Source organism: Glycine max, unplaced genomic scaffold, assembly GCF_000004515.6.
Source record: "Glycine max cultivar Williams 82 unplaced genomic scaffold, Glycine_max_v4.0 scaffold_65, whole genome shotgun sequence".
Taxonomy (NCBI): domain Eukaryota; kingdom Viridiplantae; phylum Streptophyta; class Magnoliopsida; order Fabales; family Fabaceae; genus Glycine; species Glycine max.
Window position 1 is genome coordinate 93,628 of NW_024464734.1, and position 25,433 is coordinate 119,060.

General features: G+C 36.2%; 1 protein-coding gene, 1 long non-coding RNA gene and 1 other non-coding gene across 8 annotated transcripts in view; all 3 read right to left on the reverse strand.

Annotated features, from left to right (window-relative positions):
* The window catches only part of LOC100778868 (K(+) efflux antiporter 4), a 21,031-nt gene extending 13,064 nt beyond the window's left edge, over positions 1–7,967 (reverse strand). Inside the window, exons 1-11 of one of the 5 annotated variants that reach the window (XM_014773192.3) lie at positions 7,936–7,967; positions 7,000–7,075; positions 6,834–6,908; positions 6,550–6,566; positions 6,369–6,452; positions 5,118–5,186; positions 4,767–4,827; positions 3,481–3,859; positions 1,720–1,810; positions 1,141–1,329; positions 967–1,044 (exon numbers count right to left, since the gene is read on the reverse strand). In XM_014773192.3, the coding sequence (XP_014628678.2) occupies positions 967–1,044; positions 1,141–1,329; positions 1,720–1,810; positions 3,481–3,770 (648 nt within the window). In that variant the 5' untranslated portion in view covers positions 3,771–3,859; positions 4,767–4,827; positions 5,118–5,186; ... (3 more) ...; positions 7,000–7,075; positions 7,936–7,967. Of the gene's footprint in view, positions 1–744; positions 878–966; positions 1,045–1,140; positions 1,330–1,719; positions 1,811–2,157; positions 2,211–2,292; positions 3,442–3,480; positions 3,860–4,766; positions 4,828–5,117; positions 5,187–6,368; positions 6,453–6,549; positions 7,310–7,935 lie in introns of those variants that run through there. The other 4 variants (XM_041013711.1, XM_014773193.3, XM_006592466.4 and 1 more) reach the window with 4 other exon arrangements.
* Positions 7,968–8,660: 693 nt separating this feature from the next.
* The window catches only part of LOC121174498 (uncharacterized), an 18,293-nt gene continuing 1,520 nt past the window's right edge, over positions 8,661–25,433 (reverse strand). For both annotated transcript variants that reach the window (XR_005890603.1, XR_005890602.1), the window contains exons 2-6: positions 24,839–24,912; positions 10,446–10,743; positions 10,144–10,361; positions 9,037–10,049; positions 8,661–8,948 (exon numbers count right to left, since the gene is read on the reverse strand). This is a non-coding gene — a long non-coding RNA (uncharacterized lncRNA). The remainder of the gene's footprint in view (positions 8,949–9,036; positions 10,050–10,143; positions 10,362–10,445; positions 10,744–24,838; positions 24,913–25,433) is intronic.
* On the reverse strand, positions 16,871–16,977 carry LOC113000995 (small nucleolar RNA R71). The gene has a single exon (XR_003266301.1). It is a non-coding gene; the product is annotated as a small nucleolar RNA R71 (small nucleolar RNA).

Sequence of the window (25,433 nt, forward strand, 5' to 3'; positions counted from 1 at the left end):
CAAAACTAGTTGTCTTTGAATAATTGTATGAGTTTGACATGATACTCAACTTATAGATTTCTTTTTTATAATATCTTTTATGGTGCTGTGTATTGGCCTGGAGGTGGAATGATGCTTGTGGCTAAAGCTATTTCTGAACGTCTAGGATGATTGATTGATGTGAGACTGCGAAGTAATTAATCACTACTAAAAAAATGGTTTTTAATGACGGTTAAAAAAACCTTTTAATGACGATTTTGAACTGTTGTTGTATATAACGACGTTAAAATCTAAATTTGTTTCATGACGGTTTTTATAATAACCATCGTAAAAAAAACAAAGGTTTTTAAGATGATTATTAACTCATAACTATCTTAGAAAGCATTGTCAAACATCGCTTTCTAAGATGACTATTTAAAATAACAGTCTTAATGATTATTTGAAATAACTGTCTTAGAATATTATTTCTTAATAATTGTCTTAGAAAGTGTACATTCTAAGACGGTTATTTCAAATAATCATCTTAAAATGTATGCAATGAAAGACTTTTTAAGACGGATATTTAAAATAACCGTCTTAGAATGTACACATTCTATGACGGCTATTTCATAATAACCATCTTAGAAAGTCTACATTCTAAGACGGTTATTTCAAATAACCGTCTTCGAAAGCAATATTATATATCCAAAGATGGTACTACAAATTAAATATCAATATTAATTCTACATGCCAAACAAATTAAAAATCTTAAAGCATAAGTACAAATTAAATGCCAATATTGATTGTACAAGCCAAACAAATTAAAAATCGTCTTAAAATATTACATTTTTGTATTAATATTACTTTTCTCGAGCTACGACACCTAAATATGTATCCATTTTTGTGTTAAAATTGTTTCCTAAAATACAGAAAGATAAATTTCACTGTCTTCATAAGCATATGCACAACAAAGTAGCTAAAATGTTTGTCTCGAAATGAAGCACATACCTTAACTAAATGAATATTTGAAGCACGATTGAGAAGAACAAAGGCAAATTCCTTAATTTGAGCCAGTGACATCCCAACCTACGCATGTGGAATAACCTAAGGCTCCTCCGTCAATGAAATGTATGATGTAATCAACAAGCAGATGTAATTGTAATAACTGTTGTCAAATCTTACAAGAAGTGAAGTCTTGTTGTTGTATCCAAACCCCTTGACAACAGATATAGTTACAATTGTTTTTATAATGATCACCAATATAACAACTGCTAGTAAAATGTCAACATGATTCCAAAGGAAATGGACATGTATAAGCATCCCAATGCTGGCCAAGAACAGAGCAGCAAAAAAGTTGCGAATTGGCTCAACCTACAAATATTACATTGAGTAAGCTCAAATAACTACAACAAAACATGAATCATCTAAAAAATTATGTGCATGTGCTTCAAGAAGGTTCTTTGAAATTCATTTGGGTGGACCACCCCCACTTTATAGGCATCCATGATGAAAATACAAAGTGGTATGAAACAGAATACTCAAACATCCCACTCCGTTAAAACATGCTTAACAAGAGAAAGAACAACTGAATACCCACAAAGAATAAAAATGATAAATAACAAACAAATGATTCTCCTCAAACTGTTCGGTTGGAGAGTTAATACAAACTACACCATCGAAAAACTTCTAAAAGCTCCCAAAAAACATTATATAGTAAAAATAGCAACTACGAAGAACACAGATTCTAGGACAATGTCTTACTTGTTCCAGTGTATGTTGACCAAGATCTGTTGTTGATATCATCACTCCCGTAGCAAAGGAATCTAGTTCAAGGCTTAAACCCAGCTTATCACTACAATGAAATGAAACAACAAATTATTAAAACATTTTGTTGAAGGAACACAAGTTGTTTGGACTTTATAAATGTATGTATAAATAAGTGTCAAGCATGCCCGCATTTTAGCAATACAAGTTGTCTGGACTTTATAAATGTATGTATATATAAGTTTCAGGCATGCATGCATTTAAGCAATCCCTCAGATTTAGAGAAATAAAGTTCGGTGCATGCTACACATCAAGAGAAAACAACCACAGACTCGTCCAAGATTAAGGTTATTATATAGTGTAGATAATAAAACAGACTTCACAGAAGACATGGTTTGCCAAGTAATGAAGATTAAGACTTGATAGAAGTCACACCCAAGCAACAAGTAGGCAGAATGCCACTGATGCCAACTGATAAAGTTCATGGTCTACACAAAAATAAGGAAAAATTCAGTTAAAAACTAATGCATAAACAGACAGGTAACAACAGAGCACAAGGTCTATCTTCACCTGAGAGGATAAGCTTATCATAAGCTTTAAGGAGCCATGGCACACAAGTACAAGATAATATGGTCAAAATGGCCAAAAATGCAATTAAGATCACCAACCTGAAACGACATAATTATTACCAGAAAGAATAACTAACTGAAACAAGCATACAACCAAGTAGGATGAAGAAAGTTAATATCATCATCAGCACAACAAGTAAAGTTGATTGCCTAATAAAATTCAACTAGAAAGTGAGTATTTATGCTATTATTTTAATTTAATTTTATCGGATAAAATATAATTTTTTTATGACATTCATCTGGTCCTCATCTCATGGTCTCTTCAAGGAAGTCTTCCACGATCCATCCCAGGAATGCAAAAGGAACAAATCTTAATTCTATTCACAAGTTTGTTTCTTTTTCTTTTTCTTTCTATTTTGTTGTTGTGCCTTCACTAGGGGCAAATTTGTGTTCTCTTTTATATGTACACCTTAATAATAACTTTTTTTTTATAATTAGTTATAAATGTTTTATAATTTTTTATAGAAGACTTTTATAATATCATAATATAATAGTGATATTAAAATAAGAAAAGACCAGGGAAATCCATGCACTACAATGTTTCTTTTGATAAAATTTACAATAGAAGGCATTCAAGAAGTGTAGTGAAACTTAATGTTAACATATCATGCTCGTTAATGGCTAAAAGGGGTCAAGCACACCAAAATTTCTCATTTAACTTGCATCTTCATCTTAAATCTCATAACAAGCAAAGAATCAAAACTATAAGCATAATATCTTTTGTTGACCCACAAAATATATGTTGAATTAGCCACAATGGAAAGACAAGATGAGAATACAATCTAGCTGCATTGGAAAACCTTGGGGTTTAATATCATATGCCATAGATCTTCATAAACTATGGAGAGATAAAATAAATGAGGGATAATCCATCCTACGATTAACTTATGACTTAGTCATGGATACTACTCCCTAAAGAACATCTGATGGTCCACCGAAAATAGGAATCAGTGCAAAGAGCAATCCAACAGCAAGAGAAAGTCAACTTTCTATCACTAAATTTGGTGTTTAACTCATTAATTTTTTACAGGCGATGTAGTAGGATATAGGATTAGGAGCATGATTAATTCTGAAAGAAAAAAATATTGAAACATAACAATAATTAAGGGCAATTAATTGAGTTAATTACTTGCAAAAGCGACCGATATGGAAAAGACCATCAGTGGTGAAACTGAAGCACTTGTCAAGCTTGAGAGCATGAAGCACGTGACCACGGTCACGAGCGAGATTCTGAAGATCGGAATCCTTGACAATCATGCGGCGGAAGTGGAGGCTCTTGAGGCAATCGAAGTACTGAGAAATCTCTTTGACCCAGGGACTAACATGTTCGCCCCAATCCTCGGGAATCAAGCTGAACATTGCGGCTTGAGCGACTCGAGGTGCGGGAAGCGACGACCTGAGCATTGGATCGTCGACCATCTTAGAGAGAGAGAGAGAGAGTTGAAAGTGTTTCTCTCTCCAAAATGGATCAACAACGAAGCAAAGCAATGCTGCACTTTGTCGTCTGGCTATCAATAGTGTGAGGAACAGAGAAGAAATGATTTTATAATTTTTTATTTTTATTTTTAATAAATAATCGTAAGCAAGATTTGAGGGGAGAGTGAACCATGTGTGATAAATAATACAAAAAAGGTCTGCACTATATAGATCCCACTCTTATTAATGTCTCAACTCAATTATTAGCAGTCTTGTTTCCTATTTCACCTAATTCTACCTTTATCTTAATTTACTTTAAATACAGTAATAAATTCTTTATTTTTTTATTTTATTTTTTGCATCTGATTAAAAAATTAAAATCATAAATGTAATGAATGAAGGCACATATTCAAATATTTTTAATTGTAAACATATTATTTCATTTTGACTTTAATTGTTTTTAAAATTTTAAAAAATAGTAAACATTTCTTGATAAAAAATAAATTAATGCACAATAATTATTCGTTAAAATATAATATCTTTTCTTCAAAAATATTTTTGTGTACAATAGTCACACTAAAAAATATAATAACTTATGACCTTATTATACATACTACTCAACCCATCACCATCCACCGTGAGACCAACTATGGGTATATCATTTTCCCATGCCTAATAATTAGGAAATTACGAAACAAATATCTTATAAAAATATTCATTAAAACCCATTATATATCAAATGTCCTAGTAATGAATATAATTTATTAAATATATAATAAATAAAAAATGAAAAATGAATTACAGAATTTCTCCTTATATGAGTTAAAAAAATTTCACCAAAACATCTTTTTGTTTATTATATAAAATATTTTATTTAAATAGTGAAATATTTTTCATTTTAAAACTATAAAAATGAGAAAATAATTAAAAGGTACAGATATCATAATTCTACTAAAAACAAGAGTACTACATGCATCTAAAAAAAACAGAGCTTATTACCTATATTTACGTGATGTGATGAGATGTACTGATGTAACACGTCACTGCCTCAAAAGCCATTCTGTATCATAGAAAGAGCTTAGTACTTTAGGTTTTTCATCTACAAGAAAACTTCACTCAACTTCTAGTGCATTGCACAAGAATTGCAATATTCGCATCACTGCATCAGTAATCAATATTCGCATCCCCAATTTAATAACACTTAGCTGAAACACTATGAGGGCTGTACAGAATATAGAAATTTGAATCACCAAATCTAATCCAAGTGCAACCAGGCAATGATTAAACAATAGTGTGTATATCTAGAAAAAGAATAACAGAAAACATCTAACAGTGTGATCGGAAAATTACCACAACTGTTGAAGACATGGATAGAAATGCACCAACAAATATTCGTTCAGATGATTTACCACCACATAACTGCAGGTAGGATTTAGGTGCATTTATCAGAAATTCACTGACACCAAAGTGGAAAACTTTTGTAATAAATAAGAGTACAAGACAACATCAATTGTTTCACTCAATAGAATGCCTCTAAACCAAACCATGTTCCAAGCAAACTATTTTAACAGTGTCTTATGGTCCTGTATCAAAATAAATTTGATAACAGGGTCAATTGACCCATAATACATTAGACAAATAAATGCAAGTCACTGATATACCAAAGATCTGAACCTGTGTTGTGTGTGGCCTGTGTGGGTTAGGGGGAGAGAGGGGAGAAAATTTTTAATGTGTAATTGGAAAAATGATCCATGCTATTATCAAAATCTCAGCATGATATCAATTTGATATGATCAATGATGTTGCGGTCCAACTGCAAAATGAAGAAGTCCAGCATAGGCCCAAGAGGAGTATTAAGCCAAACTGTGAGACTGGATATGTCTATTACTGATATAGGCAGAGTAATGTTCTAGGGGAGGCTTATGTAAGTCTCTGTTAGTGAGTGTGGTCATTCTGTTAAGAGGGATAATTCTATTAGAACAAGGCAATTAGCCTAGCTATTGCCTATATATGGTTGTATTTCCTTTTGTAGAGATATGTTGAATATTGTCTGATTCCTCTCTCTAGTTATTCTTCTTTGGAGGTTTCTATGTCCTCTAATACAGAGAATTTATTACACATCACAATTTGATCTGTAAATTAAAAAAAAAAACTTAAACACGATTATCAGGGAAATGGAGAAAGTTGTTGAGAAATAACTCTAAATTGAAACAACAAGATTACTGTATCAACCTAGGAAACCTTTAAGTTCCTTCCCATCAAATTTTTTATCTAGTTTGATCTCATATCACATAAAAATATTATGGCAGCATACTCTTTTTTCTCGCGAATTCTCACAATATTCCCTCTGAGATTTCAATTATTTACTTCATTGTTCAAGACAGGTCTCATATTAGAAGAAAGCTATATCAATTCATCGTGCTCCATACATAAATCAGTAAATCTTTTCAGAACTGAAACAAAAAGTAAACATTATGGGCATTATGAGTTTGTGGTATAATAGATAACATGATGTTTTGAACCTTATGGGTTGCAAACTAGCAAAGCATATTTATAACGAATTAAATTTTTGTAAACTATTTGAAGAAGTAAAAGGCATACTGAAGCCGTTATTCCACACAAGCACATAAATAAGAAAATTTGGAGTAGGCCTCCAAGAATAGCCACTGCTCGAACAACTCGAAGCTGCAAGCATGAAAGAAAGATATACATTATATATGGCTGAGCTAAAAATATACAAGTTTAAGCTAAAAGGAATAAATAAATTAGTATACTAGCCAACCTTTGTTGTTGAAAACTCTAAGCCCAATGCAAAGAGCAAAAAGATGACACCAAATTGAGCAATTGTCTCAACGTGCAAGGAATGAACACAATATGTGAAATTACTAGGAGATAAAATATATGACATTTAAATGATAACTTCATTTCAATATGTCATATAGAAAGAGATTATCCATGACATCATGATCACATAGTGATTTTATTTCTGGAAATAATGTGGAAGGTAAAAACAAAGGGAAAAGAATCATTATAATACATAATAAAAGAACTGTAAGGGTAACATACTTGAACCATTTCACTAATAAAACTCAAACCTCCTGGTCCAGTGATTGATCCTGCTAGCATATATCTAGTAATCACCTGCAAGTTGGAATGATGGATGATCCCACTTTTAAGAGGTATATGGTAGAGATATCTACTAAAAACAATAAAGCTAAGTTTCTAATCAAACTTGTTGTCCAGCACAAGCAAAGGCAATGCCACCACAGTTTGCATAGGTAATGACAACTACAAGATTTGATATCAATCTGAAAATATGGCATAAAAAAAGGATAAGCAGACTGACTAGTTAGTAGTTACAACCACTCACATGAAAGAAAAAAGGATAGGAACATAAAATAAACCTCAAGTCTAATTGAAGAATAGGATACTTTGAATTGGGATTGGATATGATAAAGACATTGTCTTGAAGTTGAAACAATTAGAAAAATATAAAAAATTAATAATTAACATCGGTTGTTTGTAAAAAACCGATGTTAACGAATGTGTTACTATTCAAAAAACCGATGTTAACGAATGTGCTACTATTGACAGTTAACATCGATTTTTTATAAAAAAAAAAAACTGATGTTAACGAATGTGTTACTATTGACAGTTAACATCGGTTTTTTGAAAAAATCGATGTTAACGAATGTGTTACTATTGACAGTTAACATCGGTTTTTTCAAAAAACCGATGATGTTTGCAGGAATTTTTTTTAAATAATGTCTCTGTTTTTACAAAAAAACCAAAATTTAACCTGTAAATTTAAAATCAGACCACACAGCACACAACATATATCATTTGCATTTTTCTTTCAAATAGGTTTTCGCAAAAAACTAGCTATCAACAAAGGTTATTCAATGTTAAGATGAAACAACAATTGTAAAAAATGTAATGCAAAGTACGTAAACTAACTAAGTAACCTAAAGTTACATAGTTGCCTAACATCCTATGTTTGATTTCTAACTTTTAGATAATATTGTGCCCACTGGATGCGAAGCGCCTTGAATCTCTCTGCTTCCAATGGTCTAATTTCATTAAAATATTGCATGATCAAATAAAAAAATAAATTAATAATGTAATAACAATTATAAGAAAACCAACTTTGTTTGAAATAAACAATTACCGTCTCCCAATTATTCTTGAAAGATCCTAAGATTATCGTGGACATCCAGTGCATCACATAGTAGCCACATTCAGTGATTCCTTTTTGTCTATTACACTAAATACATAATGATATTTGGATATTAATTAAACGTTAACTACAATTAGTGTACACACACATAAAATATATATAAGTAGAACTTTTATTTAAATCACGTACCTTAACAACAATCCACCTAGCAGCAGCCTTGGATTTAGGTTGTGGAATATCATCAAGTCCTTTCAAAGCACTAGTGTTGAATATGAGGAACATTAAAATATTGATGTTGTTGAGTTATGCCAATGAAAATGTATTGAAAACAATACTGACATGTTAATTATTCCCTTAAGGTAGTTGTCTGGCCTGTTATGTAAAGAACAAAACCAGACAACTAGGTTTTCCTTAGGCAGAATGACGACCATTTGCCAGTGTCTGCTGCAGTAGAGACGAATATGGGTTATTGTAGTAGTATAGATTATTTAAATTCAATTGTTGTGTTTGACTTACCCATTCAGGTAGGCTCCAAGGTAAACATCTCGTTTAGAACTCTGTATCCAACTCTTGATGTAACTTTCGGATTCAAATTGTGATTGCCCAGATCTCTGAATGGACTGTGGCTCGAGGAATCCATACACATCAGAATTCCCCGCTCACACACTTGTCTCAGTCAGATGGTTGTGTTGTTAAGCCAAAGTTAATTATGTATGAATTTAAAACAATTACTTTGGTAATTAACAATAATCTAAAATGACTTATAGAATCCACAACTGTATAACAGATATGCTGAGACATTGACAACCATGTGCAATTTCAGAGAGATCTTCGTGCTTTATATACAACGGAAAGTTTTGATTAAACACCCCGAATATGGTAGCATCCCACATAACCTGGAGAGGCATCAAAAACAGTTGTGGGATGGTCAATGTCATCAGGTACAGGGGATCATCAACCTCTTCATCCGGGCGTTCTGGAGGTTTTGTTGGAGACATAGCTGCCTGTTGATCAAACATAGTTAATTTGCAAGTTTTGATTACAGTGAACAAATTAATTGAAAAAAATAAACATATAATCAGAGTAAAATACATGTTATGATAAACGCTTCACAAGATGTGTTGGCCAAGCAAGGAAGGTGTTAAGTGTTTGCCCCACTAAGGTAACCTCGTCAGTGGGTACAAGAACGAGAGCCGCTGCATCTTTAACCTCCCAAAACCAACCTTGACTTGGCCATGCAACAACAGATGTTGTGAACTGTTGTGGATCCCTCATAAAGTCTTCTTAGGGCAACCAGGCGGGAAGGATTTTCTTCAATGTATAGCCCGCATTTGTCTAAGTCACCCATCCCTGGATCGTTCCCTGAGGGAGCAACACAACTCTCCTTTGTGCTGACACGAGGACCTGAGGGAGCAACCTCTGGCTCTAGAGGTAGTGCAAGTCCCTACGATTGCATCTGAGACTGAAACTGGGACTGCATCTGGCTGAAGGATACCATCAGCTTTCGAGTCACCTTTTCTGTGATTGACTCCTCCAGTTGGTCTCTGATTTGTTGGGTCAGCTGTTCTAGGTCTTCAGGAGGCATGGAGGAAGAACTGCGGGACGTTCGTGAAGCCGATCCAAAGTATTGCTTTATGGTGACACCGGCTCCAACAACACGAACACGGTCAGGGTGCTCTGGTCGCCCAATGGTAGCAATCAGGATATCCTGATGTCCATGGGGGACGAACGATCCCTGTGACGCCTGCTCGTCCAAAGAATCCTGTACTGAACACATATTTGTCCAAGGAATTCACAGAATACACAAAGATAATTACAATTATTAATTAAAAATGACTTATAATCTTGTCAGCTATTTCCTTTGCTGCCTCAGACGTCATCTGTCCAGTTTTCTTCGTGCGGGCCATCTTCCATTTCACGTGACGTCTGATGGGAGATGGAGGGTCAATGATGCCCTCAGTGCTTCCAGACTGGGCAGCTTCTTCCAATATTTTCTTTGTTTTCTCAGCCATGAGCTTTTCTTCTAAATATTCATAACCCCCACGAGACAATACGTGGGGGGCAGTGTTTTGCTTCTGGGAGGCCTGTGCCTTTTTCCGCACATCCTGCAAAAGTTTAACATTAATGGAAATGATTATTACAATAAATTATAAGAAGTGATTTTGTTGTGGAAAACAACTAAAATGACAAAGTACATACCTTCCATGAGGGGTCTCTGCGGGTCTGACAAAACTGGGCCCATTTATCCTTGCTAATGCCATATTTTTCACAGACAATGTCGTCTGCACCGTCCTTGTCGGCTGCAAGTATCCATTTCCTAGTCAAGTCAGATTTAAACTGCCTCAGCGCTCGCCGAAAATCTGAAGAATTTTCTTCTTTGTCCTACTGTCAAAAGCTTCATGGATTTCAAATTCCGCCTGACAAACAATAAATTAGGTTTTATTGTGAGTAAATAACAAATTTAGACTATTGAAGAAAATCAACGAAGAAAACTCAAATACCTGAATATCCTCCCATATCAAATCCTTTTGAGCAGTAGGGACTTCCTTCCAGGTGTCATATGTCACGTCAACCTTATCACGAGCGAAAATTCCCAAATATGTTCTTAATTTCTTCTTGTGGGGATCGTTGGCCTTGCCGGTAGCAGGATCGACGTTGACCACAAGTCTTTCTGCCCCAGGTGGTCTAGTGGCCAATGATCGTAGCCGTGTCGCCTTGCATGTCCGCTTCAACGTAGATGGATACGCTGATGTGTCTGCAGGAGGAGGAGGAGGCGAGGCAGGTGGAGTAGCCATGGTCCTTTAAAGAGAAAAATTTGAGTTAGTTAATATTATCAAAAAACACTGTATGAGTTATGTAAATGAATGTACCGAAATGAAATACTATATTAGAAAATTACGTTAGACGATGTTAATTAATTCTCCTTCATCATGATCATTACGATTAGCATGAACGTCATCAGCTTCTTCTTCTCCGAGGCTGTTAGAATTCATTTGTGTAGACAAAGGACTAACATAAGTGTCCATGTATGAATCATCATCTTCTACATTAACACCAATTGTTTTCCCGTGTAGAACCACAAACCACCTTTTATCACAAGGGTCTTGCACATAAAATACTTGCTTAGCTTGTTCTGCCATGATGAAAGGGTCAATTTTGGTAAGCTAGTTTCTTTAGGTCTACCAACGTAAATCCTACATCATCAGTCCGCACACCAGTGTTGTTGTCAACCCACTTACATTTGAAAACATAAACAGTAAATTTGACATAGTTAAGCTCTCAAATTTCATCAATGAAGCCAAAGTAAGGGATTGAAGCTACACAGGGATTGTCATCATGTATAGTTGCAAAGTGTTGAGATTCAGCCCTTAGGGTGACCCCGCTGTTTTGCATTGTACTTTTGTCGTCTTGTGCTTTTGTGTAAAAGGAATACTTGTTTATGTCGTATCCTTGCCAAGTTATAACATTTCTTTTAGACCCATGAGCTAGCTTTCTTAATGTTTCAGAAGCATTTTCGTCAGCAAAGATTGTATCTTTAAACCAATTAGAGAAAGTCTTGTTATGATTTTTCAAGACCCAGTTCTTTGACATTTTTGGATTACTTTGTTTGACTAAACGTTCATGCTAAACTATGTATGACAAAACTTCATTACTGTTGTTCAACACATACAAGTGAGCTTGTAACAAATCTTCTACACTTGGAGTGATAACATGCAGTCCTCTTGAACCCTTACCGCCCACTCTGTCATCATGGCGAGATTCAGGAAGGCCAACAGGTTTAGCCTTTTCAATGTACTCTGAACAAAATTCAACGGCTTCTTCTGCGATGTACCTTTCAACAATACATGCTTCTGGACGATGTAGATTCTTGGTATGCCCTTTTAAGATCTTCATGTAGCGCTCAACCGGGTACATCCAGCGCAGATAAACAGGACCACAACATTTGATTTCTTTGACCAGGTGAACAATTAAGTGGACCATGATGTCAAAGAAAGCAGGAGGAAAATACATCTCCAACTGGCACAGTATAATTGCAGCCTCGTTTTCCAGGTCATCAAACTTGACCGGATCAAGGACTTTGCTACATATGGCATTGAAGAAAAAGCACAGGCGAGTTATGGCTAACCTGACTTTGTTAGGCAAAATGTCTCGTATGGCCATGGCTAACAATTGTTGCATCAACACGAGACAATCATGAGATTTTAACCGCACCAGCTTAAGCTCCTTGAACTGCACAAGGCTCTTAATATTTGAAGAGTATCCTTGTGGGACTTTAACTCGGCACAGACACTGGCACAAACTGATCTTCTCCTTTCTGGATAAAATATGACAAGCTGGAGGCAAGTATATTTTTTTTACCATCAGACCTTGGATACAACTGCGATCGTATGCCCATGTCAGCTAGATCTTGACAGGTATTTAGACCATCTTTCGTCTTGCCCTAAATGTTAAGGAGTGTCCCAATGACACTGTCACATACATTTTTCTCTACATGTATAACATCAATACAATGTCTAACATCTAGATCAGACCAGTACGGAAGATCAAAGAAAATGGACCTCTTCTTCCATATGCAACTCTTACTTTTATCCTTCTTTTGGGTCTTTCCAAATACAATATTAAGGTGTTTAACCCACTGGAAGACCTGCTCACCAGTTAACGGTATCCATGCAGTTTCGTGCTCTTGACTTCCATTAAAAGCTTTTTTCAATCTTCTGTAAGGGTGATGAGCTTTTAGAAAACGGCGATGTCTAGTGTACACTGTTTTTCTACCATGTTTCAGTTGTATGTAGCTTGTGTCTTCTTCACAGATGAGGCATGCATGATGACCCTTAACACTGTAACCGCTGAGATTCCCATATGCTGGAAAGTCATTAATGGTACAAAAAAGCATTGAACGCATTTGAAAAGTCTCCTTGCGAAACCCATCAAACACTAAAACCCCCTCATCCCGGAACTTTCTCAGGTCTTCAATCAACAGACTTAGATAAACATCAATGTCATTTCCTGGTTGTCTTGGGCCCGATATCATCATAGACAACATCATGTATTTTTGTTTCATGCACAACCAAGGCAGAAAATTGTAAATTACTAGTATAACTGGCCATGAACTGTGTTGAGTGCTTAAATTGCCATATGGATTTATTCCATCACTGGCTAGTCCAAGTCTAAGATTATTTGCCTCTTTGCCGAAATCCGGATACAAACTATCAATCTTCTTCCACTGGGAGCAATCAGCTGGATGACAGACCATTCCATCAGATTTTCTCCCATTTGCATGCCAGGTAAGATCTTTTGCGTCGTCCTCATTAGCAAATAAACGCTTAAACCTTAGAATGATGGGAAGATACCACAACACCTTCACTGGAGGGCCCTTCTTTGAGTTTTCATCAAAACTGCAGTCCTCATCATCCTTCACCTTGTACCGTGACGCCCCACACCTAGGGCATTTTGACATTTCTTCAAATTCATGTCTGTACAGTATGCAATCATTAGTGCAAGCATGAATCTTCTGATACTCCATACCAATCGGACACAATATCTTCTTGGCCTGATAGTAGCTTTTAGGAAATGTGTTATCTTGTGGAAGCAGATCATGCACTATTTGAAGCAATGAAGTAAAGCTTTTGTCACTCCATCCAAATCTGGCCTTGACATTAACCAGACTTAACACCGCCGACAATAGCGTCAAGGAATTGTTGCACCCCGGATACAAAGGCTTCTTTGAGTCACTCTGCAATCTTTCATACACAGGGTCATGTGCTTGCTGGAAAGACTCTTGTCCAAGGTTACGAATCATATCCTCCAAGCGAACTCCAATTTCTACATCAAACGGTTTGGATTGTTGCCCACTCTGCATGTCTGTCATTTCACCATGTCATATCCGCGTCGTATAATTTCTCTTAATTTCATCACACAACAGATGCTCTCGTATGTCATCCAGTATTTGTCGTCTTCCGTTCAAACAATTGATGCAAGGACAATAATATTTTCCATCTTCATCCGGTTGACCTCTTTCTGAAGCAAATTGTAAGAATTGCTCGACGCCTTCCACATATTCTGGGCTGATGCGACTTTCATTCATCCAACTTCGATCCATCTAAGTAATAACTCGGTCATACTCTCAAAGTTATTCGATGCATGAAAATCTCACTTTTTTTTATTAAAGGTGTGGCCCTATCCCATTCGGGAAGACCGTCTTTTAAGGTAGCTTCATACATCAGGGTTAATTCTATTTTGTTAAATTTGACAAAATTTTGGCAGCATTTCGCATTGGTCTCCAAGTACAGGACATGAAATCGGTGAAATTAATTTCCCGATAATCAAGTATGCACTCAGAGAACAACTAGAAATGCATTACTGATGTGCCATCATTTTCTTCTATTTCTTAAACCCTTTTTGCACCATTTTAATTACTTATTAGTCTTAATTGTCAAATTAATTAGGCAGTTTTATTATTTGGCTTCATTTAGCTAATTTGATGTTTTTAATCTAATTTCAGGAATTAATGAAACATTGGGCTTAATCTGGATTTTGGTTGTGGACTTGAAGAGGGCAAATAAAGCAGCGCTTACCTTAGTTAATTTCTAATTAGGAGATTGCAATTTTATTTTATGTGGTTCAGTGTTATTTCATTTTGGGCCAGAATATTGTAATAGGGCCCAGTGACTTTGAGTGACTCTTTTTAAATAGCAGCCTTGGGATTTGTGGAAGGCTATTCTGTTAGACTATTATTCAGAGCATAGGGTTTATGGTTTTTACATTTTTCTGTTCTAATGCTATTGTTCACGTAATGCAATTTTCCATTTTCTGCTTTTAATTACAATTTCGTTCTTGTTTCTTCTTCTGCCTTCATTTACGTTTCTGCTTCATTTACGTTTCTGCTTCGTTTACATTTCTGCTTTTAGTTTCATTTACGTTTTTTGTTTGAATCTATGGAAGGCTAAATATTCTGTTGTTGTTTCCTTTTGAGGACGAAGCTCAACTCTCTTTGAGGTTTCGTTTATAATGTGGCTTCATGGCAGTTTTCCCTTCACCAGTTAACTCAAATTCGTTAACATTAATTTGTGCACGCTTCGTGTTCGATTAATTGCCTCTGAGCCTAACTTGCGTTCATGCTTAATAAACGAAGGGCTAACTGGTGTATGTGTTGCCTAATCACGTATTAACAACCCTAAGTTGATTTTCGCTTAGTAAATTGAAATAGGGTTGGATTAAGTGATTAAGTGTTAGGGACAAATTCTCCATAACTCAGGACAAGAGAATGGCTTCTGAATCAGAGGAAACAACCCGTTTTTAATATTATTAGTTTCGTGTTCCAGTTTACTTGTTCTGTTCTTTAAATCACAAAACAAACAAACCCCCCAATCGTTACTGTTACTGCAAGTATATTATGAACATTTGGTTTATCATTGCTCGTTGGGAAACGACCTAGGATCACTTCCTAGTTACTGCATTTTCATGTTTATTTGATTCGGGTACGACCTCGATCAAATTTGGCGCCGTTGCCGGGGAGCAGTGTCCAAAGGTTCATAATAGCTAGTGACGTGTTAGTGTTTAATTATTTCGTGTTTTATGTTTAATTGTTAGTGTTGTGTTAGTGCTTGTGTTAGTGTTGTTTAGTGTCTTGTTATTTTGTTTAGTGTATATTCTGTTTTAGTTTTCCTATTAAGCGCTTCCACTATTTCAGTTTTGCGTGTTTTGCTATGAATAGTGTTTTGCGATGGACTTAGCGATCACTTTTGCTTGCGGCAAAACAGAGTAGTGGTAGAAATCATGTAGCGACGGATTTTAGCGACCACCCATGCTGAATTATTTTGGATTTTTTGTTTTAGTAGCTAGGGTTGTTATTTTTGGCTGAATTTTTTTGTGGTGACTTTTTTTAATTTATATTTTGTGGGAAAAATAGCTAGAGCCTTTAGTTTGGTCAGATTTGGAAGTTCCAAAAAAGTAGCAAATTTTGTTTTTGTCAAAACTTCAAACGGCCATAACTTTTGCTCCGATTATCAGAATCGCAATTATTATATATGTATTTGGGGTAGAAAAAAATTTCCTATGCCGTGGTAGTCTACCATAGGCTGGCTGAGGTCTCCATCATCCAAAAAAAGTGATTCTGTCAAAAGTTTTTTATTTTTCAAGTTTTATTCACTTATTTTTCTCAACCTATCATTTTTAGCTTCCATAGTTAGACTTTGAATTTTTGTTTGAAATTTTATGAGCTATCTTCTCATCATTTTATAAGGTTTCTCACAAAATTTCAAGTCATTTGGATATCATTTGAGGGTAGCTGTAGTTCAAACCTACACCTTCATTTACATGACAAGGCAACTAGTTGTGCATGCTGAATGTAGTGTATGACTAGAGGCAATCCATTTGACTTACAACCCTTTGATCCTGAGATAGATAGGAAATTTCATAGATTAGTTAGGCATCATTTTATACCTTTTGATCATCCTGATCATTCCATTACTAGTGAATCTGTGCATTCTGTTATTGGTGATTTTGAACATCTTGATTTTGAGCATTCTGATTTTTAACATTCTGAGAACATGGCACAACCTCCACCCCGTGAGAGGACTCTAAGGGAAATGGCTGCACCTGATTTCACCTAAGAAAGCTTGTGCATCCAATACCCTGATGAGGATGTCCCATATGTTCTTAAAACTGGACTGGTCCATTTGTTTCCAAAGTTTCATGGCCTTGCAGTTGAAGACCCGCACAAATATCTGAAAGAATTTCATATTGTCTGCTCCACCATGAACCCCCAGATGTCCAAGAGGATCACATATTTCTGAAGGCTTTTCCTCATTCTTTAGAGGGAGTGGCAAAGGACTGGTTGTATTACCTTGCTCCAAGGTCCATCACGAGCTGGGATGACCTTAAGAGAGTATTCTTAGAAAATAATTTCCCTGCTTCCAGGACCACGACCATCAGGAAGGATATCTCAGGTATTAGACTACTCAGTGGAGAGAGCCTATATGAATACTGAGAGAGATTTAAAAAACTATGTGCAAGTTGCCCTCACCATCAGATTTCAGAGTAGCTTCTTCTCCAATATTTTTATGAAGGACTCAGTAATATGGAGAGAAGTATGATAGATGCTGCCAGTGGTGGAGCCCTTAGAGACATGACTCCTGCTGAAGCCAGAAACTTGATTGAGAAGATGGCTTCCGACTCCCAGCAGTTTAGTGCCAGAAATGATGCCATAGTCATTAGAGGAGTGCATGAGGTAGCTACAAACTCATCTGCATCATCTGAAACTAAGAAGCTTGAAGGCAAACTAGATGCATTGGTTAACTTGGTAACCCAGCTGGCCTTGAATTAGAAATTTGTACCAGTCGCAAGAGTCTGTGGTTTATGCTCCTCTGCTTACCACCATACAGACCTCTGCCCTTCCATGCAGCAACCTGGAGCAATTGAGCAGCCTGAAGCTTATGCTGCAAACATTTACAATAGACCTCCTCAACCTCAGCAGCAAAATCAACCACAGCAGAACAATTATGACCTCTCCAACAATAGATACAACCCTGGATGGAGGAATCACCCTAATCTCAGATGGTCTAGCCCTCAACAACAACAACAGCAGCCTGCTCCTTCCTTCCAAAATGCCGTTGGCCCAAGCAGACCATACATTCCTCTACCAATCCAACAACAGCAGCTGCCCCAGAAACAGCAAACAGTTTACGCTCCTCTGCAACCTTCCCTCGAAGAACTTGTGAGGCTAATGACTATGCAGAACATGCAGTTTCAACAAGAGACCAGAGCCTCCATTCAGAGCTTAACTAATCAAATGAGACAATTGGCTACACAATTAAATCAACAACAGTCCCAGAATTCTGACAAGCTGCCTTCTCAAGCTGTCCAAAATCCCAAAAATGTCAGTGTCATTTCATTGAGGTCGGGAAAGCAGTGTCAAGGACCTCAACCCGTAGCACCTTTCTCATCTGCAAATGAATCTGCCAAACTTCACTCTACTCCAGAAAAAGGTGATGACAAAAATTTACCTAACAATTTCTGTGCAAGTGAATCTTCCACTGGTAATTCTGATTTGTAGAAGCAGCATATCCCTCCTCTTCCATTCCCTCCAAGAGCAGTTTCCAACAAAAAAATGGAAGAGGCAAAGAAAGAGATCTTGGAAACATTTAGAAAAGTAAAGGTAAACATACCTCTACTGGATGCAATAAAGCAAATTCCAAGATATGCTAAATTCTTGAAGGAGTTGTGCACTAATAAGCGGAAGCTTAAAGGAAGTGAACGAATTAGCATGGGCAGAAATGTCTCCGCATTGATTGGTAAATCTGTCCCCCAAATTCCTGAAAAATGTAAAGATCCAGGTACATTCAGCATACCTTGTATTATAGGAAATAATAAGTTTGACAATGCCATGCTAGATTTAGGAGCTTCTGTTAGTGTTATGCCTCTGTCTATTTTTAATTCTCTATCTCTAGGTCCCTTACAGTCAACAGATGTGATAATTCATTTAGCTAATAGAAGTGTTGCCTATCCTGTTGGTTTCATAGAAGATGTCTTAGTTAGAGTTGGTGAACTGATTTTCCCTGTTGATTTTTATATTTTGAATATGGAGGATGGATTTTCTCAAGGATCAGTTCCCATCATTCTAGGCAAACCCTTTATGAAAACTGCTAGAACTAAGATAGATATATATGCAGGCACACTATCCATGGAGTTTGGTGATATAATTGTTCATTTTAATATTCTGGATGCTATGAAATACCCATCTGAAGATCTTTCTGTATTTCGTGCTGAAATAATTGACCATGTTGTTGATGAATACATGACTGATCTTTATTCTAATCTGCATGCCTCTCACTCTTCATGCATTGAGTCTGAAATTGTACTTAATCATATGTTTGAATTTGATGCTGAGTGTGAATCTGAAATTGATATTGATTTCATGTCTGGTGGTGGTGTTTTACTTCTCGAGATTGATTTTATAGAGTTAGATAGGACTAACCATGTTTCAGGAAGTACACATACCTCTGACTTTCTTTATGAGGTACAGGCTGAAAAACCATCTCCTTCTACCACTATCCAGCCGGCCACACCAGAATTGAAGCCTCTGCCATCAAATTTAAAATACGCTTACTTGGATGATAACAAAAGTTTTCCAGTGATTATATTTGCCTCCCTTGCTGATGAGCAAGAGGAGAAGTTGTTGTCTGTTCTCAAGAAGCATAAGAAGGCTATAGGCTGGACCTTGGCGGACATTCCTGGTATTAGCTCATTCACATGTATGCATCGAATAAATTTAGAGGATGGAGCTAAACCAGTAAGACAGCCACAGAGAAGACTCAACCCGGTGATTCTTGATGTAGTGAAGAAGGAGATAACCAAGCTTTTGCAAGCTGGAATCATTTATCCTATCTCCGATAGCCAATGGGTGAGTCCCGTCCAGGTAGTGCCGAAGAAGATCGGCCTCAGAGTGATAAAAAATGAGAAGGAGAAGCTGATTCCTACTCGGGTGCAGAACAGTTGGAGAGTCTGCATTGACTATAGGAGGCTGAACCAGGTTACCAAAAAGGACCATTTTCCCCTGCCATTCATTGACCAGATGCTTGAACGCCTGGCAGGTAAATCTCACTACTGTTTCCTTGATGGTTTTTCTGGGTATATGCAAATTACTATTGCTCCTGAGGATCAGGAAAAGACCACATTCACCTGCCCCTTCGGCACTTTTGCCTATAGGAGGATGCCTTTCGGCCTGTACAATGCCCCTGGTACCTTCCAGCGGTGCATGATTTGTATTTTCAGTGATTTCTTAGAAAATTGCATAGAGGTGTTTATGGATGATTTCACTGTATATGAATCCTTTTTTTATGGTTGTTTGGATAGTTTGGAAAAAGTTTTGAATAGATGCATCGAAACTAATCTTGTTCTAAATTTTGAAAAATGTCATTTTATGGTTGAGCAAGGTATAGTTTTAGGCCACATTATTTCCAATAAGGGTATTGAAGTAGATCCAGCAACAATTTATGTTATTTCACAATTGCCTTACCCCTCTTGTGTGCGAGAGGTACGATCTTTTCTTAGTCATGCAGGATTCTACAGACACTTTATAAGAGATTTTAGCAAAGTAGTCCTTCCATTGTCCAACTTGTTACAAAAGGAGGTGGAGTTTGACTTTAATGACAGATGCAAAGAGGCTTTTGATTGCCTCAAAAGAGCACTGACTACCACCCCCATCATCCAGGCACCCGACTGGACAGCCCCTTTTGAGCTTATGTGTGATGCATCAAATTATGCATTGGGGGCTGCCCTTGCTCAAAAAATTGATAAATTGCCCAGGGTGATATATTATGCTTCTAGGACTTTAGATGCTGCCCAAGCGAATTATACTACTATTGAGAAAGAGCTTCTAGCCATAGTTTTTGCTCTTGAAAAATTTCGATCTTATTTGCTTGGTACCCGCATTATTGTTTATACTGACCATGCATCTCTAAAGTACTTGTTGAAGAAGGTTGATTCTAAGCCTAGGTTGATCCGATGGATGCTCTGGCTCCAAGAGTTTCACTTGGAGATCCGTGATAGGAGCGAAGCACAAAATTTAGTTGCTGATCATTTGAGTCGGATCGAACGTGTATCTGATGCGGATTCATCCATTCGGGATGATTTCCCGGATGATTATTTGTATATACTGTATAGTATTTCTGACTCTCTTTCTACTCCCTGGTTTGCTAACATTGTCAATTATTTAGTTGCTTCTGTTTTTCCTCCCTCAGCATCTAAGGTCCAAAAAGATAAAATTAAAAGTGATGCTAAGCATTTTATTTGGGATGACCCCTACTTGTGGAAATTGTGCAGTGATCAGGTAATTAGATGGTGCATTCCAGATCATGAGACTGACTCAATATTGCAGTTCTGTCATTCTTCTGCACCGGGAGGTCATCTGGGTGTTCAAAGGACAACTCGCAAATTGCTTGATTGTGGCTTTTATTGGCCCACCATCTTTAAAGATGCGTGGAAGATCTGCAGCACTTGTGAGCAGTGTCAGAGAGCAGGAAATACACTTACATGGCGACAACAAATGCCTCAGCAACCTATGCTATTCTGTGAGGTGTTTGATGTCTGTGGTATCGATTTCGTGGGCATTTTTCCTGTCTCTTTTGGTTATGTTTACATTCTCCTTGCAGTTGACTATGTTTCAAAATGGGTGGAAGCCAAGCCCACTAGAACTAATGATGCTAAAGTTGTTGCAGATTTCGTCAGATCTAATTTGTTTTGCAGGTTTGGAGTACCTAAAGCAATTATTAGTGATCAAGGAACCCATTTTTGCAACAGAACAATGCATGCCTTGCTTAAAAAGTACGGGGTGGTACACAGGATATCCACACCATACCACCCCCAGACCAATGGACAGGCAGAAATTTCTAATAGGGAGATCAAGAGAATTTTGGAGAAGATTGTGCAGCCAAGCAGGAAAGATTGGAGTACCAGGCTTGATGATGCTCTTTGGGCACATCGGACTGCCTACAAAGCACCCATAGGAATGTCTCCTTATCGGGTTGTCTTTGGAAAGGCATGTCATTTTCCAGTGGAAATTGACACAAAGCATACTGGGCAGTGAAGACTTGCAACTTCTCTATGGATCAAGCTGGTGAGGAAAGAAAGTTGCAACTGAGTGAGTTAGATGAAATCCGCCTAGAAGCCTACGAGAATGCCAAGTTCTACAAAGAAAAGATCAAGAAGTTCCATGATAGCATGATAGTTAAGAAGGACTTCATGGTTGGGCAAAAAGTATTATTGTATAATTCTAGGCTTGGACTCATGAGTGGTAAGTTGAGGTCTAAGTGGATTGGTCCTTTTGTTGTTACTAATGTTTTTCCTTATGGTACAGTTGAGATCAAAAGCGACTCCACAAACAAGAGCTTCAAGGTCAACGGACATCGACGTAAGCCATTCCTCACAAACCCTTCTTTAGTGGACGTAGTGGTGGAAGAGACTTCCTTACTCCACCCTACTCTTCCTCCACCATAACTTAGGGAGTTCTTCTTTTCCTATCTCCTTCTTTGCTTTTATTACACTTGTTCGATTCTATTTGATGGTTTAATTGTTTTTAATCTTTTAATTGTGCTACATTGAGGACAATGTGTTGTTTAAGTATGGGGGGGAGTGTTCTTTGGTTTTGCTAGTTTTGTTGGTTTTGTTAATTTGTTAGTTGTGTTAATTTTTTAATGTTGTTAGTTTCGTCGGATTTCTAGTTTAATATTTTGGGTCAATTCTGTGTGCATGTACGACTTTGCATGTTTTTCTTTGAATTATAGGATATGTTCAAGAAATGGGTAATTGTTTTGAAAATAAAAGTTCTTGACATTTTATGACTTGAAATCCTTGATTCTCCTCTACATGTCATGATAGTTTTGAAAGCTCAATTTGAAAGTGATGAGTTTACCTTTGTGAGAATTTGAGGCATCCATCATCATAATCATTTGGTGTGTTTTGCCCCATTGATTGCTTGCACAATAGCCTTGGCTTGATTCTTGTTGATGCTTCCTAATTCACATACATATTTGGAAATGATTGAGGCAATTTTGTTCTTATAAGCTTCTAGCCAAATGGACTTACCTTGAATTAATTCCTTTGATAGCCCTTTTGAGCCTTGTTTCCCTTTCCTTGTTTTGAAGCTCACTACAAGCCTTAAGTGAAAAACCATGATATCACCATATCCTTAAGGAATTTTGGAGCTTTGGAATTGTTTTGGGAATAAGTGTGGGGGGTTTTTGTTTCATTGGATAACATGTTTTGTTGGCTATGCTTCATAATGTATTTTGGGCCATACTTGATGTACATTGTATATTGGTTAAATGTTGGACATGCTGAATGAGATGTTGTTTCTCAAAGGCTACAGAGTAAAAATAAAAAATAAAAAAGAAAAAAAAATCAAAAAAGAAAAAGAAAAACAATAAAGTTGAGTGAATAAGATCTTAAATGGCAAAAGAATGATGAGATTCTTGGTTCTACTCTTTATGTTTAAATTTTATCTTTAATTCTTTTTATTTTTTTCATTTTTTTTAATATGCACGTATTCCCCATTGCTCCTCTATTCCTTTGGGATTTAGCCACTTATTCCATATTTTTCCATACCTTGTCCTTGGCCTCATTACAACCTTAAAAGACCTTTTGATCCTCATGTGCTTGTGTTTATGGGTTGATTGTCAATTTTAGAATCTTGCCAAGTTTCATGGGTGCTTTGAGGGTAAATAGTAGCCTAGACACTTGAGAGATAGAGTGTATATCTTGTGAGGCTTTATCACTTTTCATTCTTGAGTTGATTAACTATTTTGCCATGATTGGGTTGCTTGGATGATTTTCATGAATGTCTTGACTTTTCGGATCTCCTTATGCTAGATGTTACCCATTACTTTCATTCCTTGATGTTCATTGAGAAATATGTGAATGTTTTTGTTTGTCTCTCTTTGATATCCTTGGATTTTGTTCTTTGTTTCATTTTGCCCAGGAGTGCAAAAGGCTAAGTATGGGGGGTTTTGATGTGCCATCATTTTCTTCTATTTCTTAAACCCTTTTTGCACCATTTTAATTACTGATTAGTCTTAATTGTCAAATTAATTAGGCAGTTTTATTATTTGGGCTCATTTAGCTAATTTGATGTTTTTAATCTAATTTCAGGAATTAATGAAACATTGGGCTTAATCTGGATTTTGGTTGTGGACTTGAAGAGGGCAAATAAAGCAACGATTACCATAGTTAATTTCTAATTAGGAGATGGCAATTTTATTTTATGTGGTTCGGTGTTATTTCGTTTTGGGCCAGAATATTGTAATAGGGCCCAGTGACTTTGAGTGACTCTTTTTAAATAGCAACCTTGGGATTTGTGGAAGGCTATTCTGTTTGACTATTATTCAGAGCATAGGGTTTATGGTTTTTACGTTTTTCTGTTCTAATGCTACTGTTCAGGTAATGCAATTTTCCATTTTCTGCTTCTAATTACAATTTCGTTCTTGTTTCTTCTTCTGCCTTCATTTACGTTTCTGCTTTGTTTACGTTTCTACTTTTAGTTTCATTTACGTTTTCTGTTTGAATCTATGGAAGGCTAAATATTCTGGCGTTGTTTCCTTCTGAGGACGAAGCTCAACTCTCTTTGAGGTTTCGTTTATAATGTGGCTTCCTGGCAGTTTTCCCTTCACCAGTTAACCCAAATTCGTTAACATTAATTTGTGCACGCTTCGTGTTCGATTAATTGTCTCTGAGCCTAACTTGCGTTCATGCTTAATGGACGAAGGGCTAACTGGTGTATGTGTTGCCTAATCACGTATTGACAACCCTAAGTTAATTTTCGCTTAGTAAATTGAAATAGGGTTGGATTAAGTGGTTAACTGTTAGGGACAAATTCTCCATAACCCAGGACAAGAGAATGGCTTCTGAATCAGAGGAAACAACCCGTTTTTAATATTATTAGTTTCATGTTCCAGTTTACTTGTTCTGTTCTTTAAATCACAAAACAAACAACCCCCCCCCCAATCGTTACTGTTACTGCAAGTATATTATGAACATTTGGTTTATCATTGCTCGTTGGAAAACGACTTAGGATCACTTCCTAGTTACTGCATTTTCATGTTTATTTGATTTGGGTACGGCCTCGATCAATTACCGAAATTTCATCGAATTAAACAAAATAATTTTAACCTTAACACATGAATCTACCATAAAAATATCAGTCTCCCCAAACTGTCCAAATGGACAATTCAAGATTGAATACAATGATTAATGCAAACTGTCCACAAGAATCATTGCATCCAATCTCAAACGGGAATCTAAGGTTCACTCATCATGAACACAATTTGTATAGCATATATCAATTGTCATTAATGTCAGTGAACACGTAATAAAAATATTCATTGGTAACAAACATTTGTACCTGTGATGATGAGCAGCACGATCCAAAATGAAAGCAAGAATTAAAGAAATAATTGAATGAACACCTACATCAATCTTCATTCCGAAAAACAAATATCAATATGAATGCTACACTCAGAAGCAAAACTCTATAGTATCGACTCATGTAATTGCTACTCAAAGTTTGTTTAGTTGCTAAGGATATAATTCATATTTAATAAAATCTATAAATACCTACTTAAGTGAACTTTGAGTCCTGACATCATGTGTGTGGTAGTTGGTTACGGTGTTGCAATCCATTTTAGTAAATTAAAATATGATATCTAAAAAAAATTAAAATTTTGTTCTCTTTTTTTTTTTTTTAATTTCAATTTCAAATTTTTCCTTCTTTCACTTTTTTTTCATCCAACCAAACATATCATAAGAGTAAGACACTAAAGTTTTTGTACATTAATATATTACTAAATTTATATTGATAATAAGATGTATCATATTAATGATGATTAATATATATTACGAAATGCATTATATTATCAGTATAATGTATTTCAATGATAGTGTAAACTTATAATGTCCATACCAAGGTGCTTTTAGAATCCATTTAGAGACTTATAAAT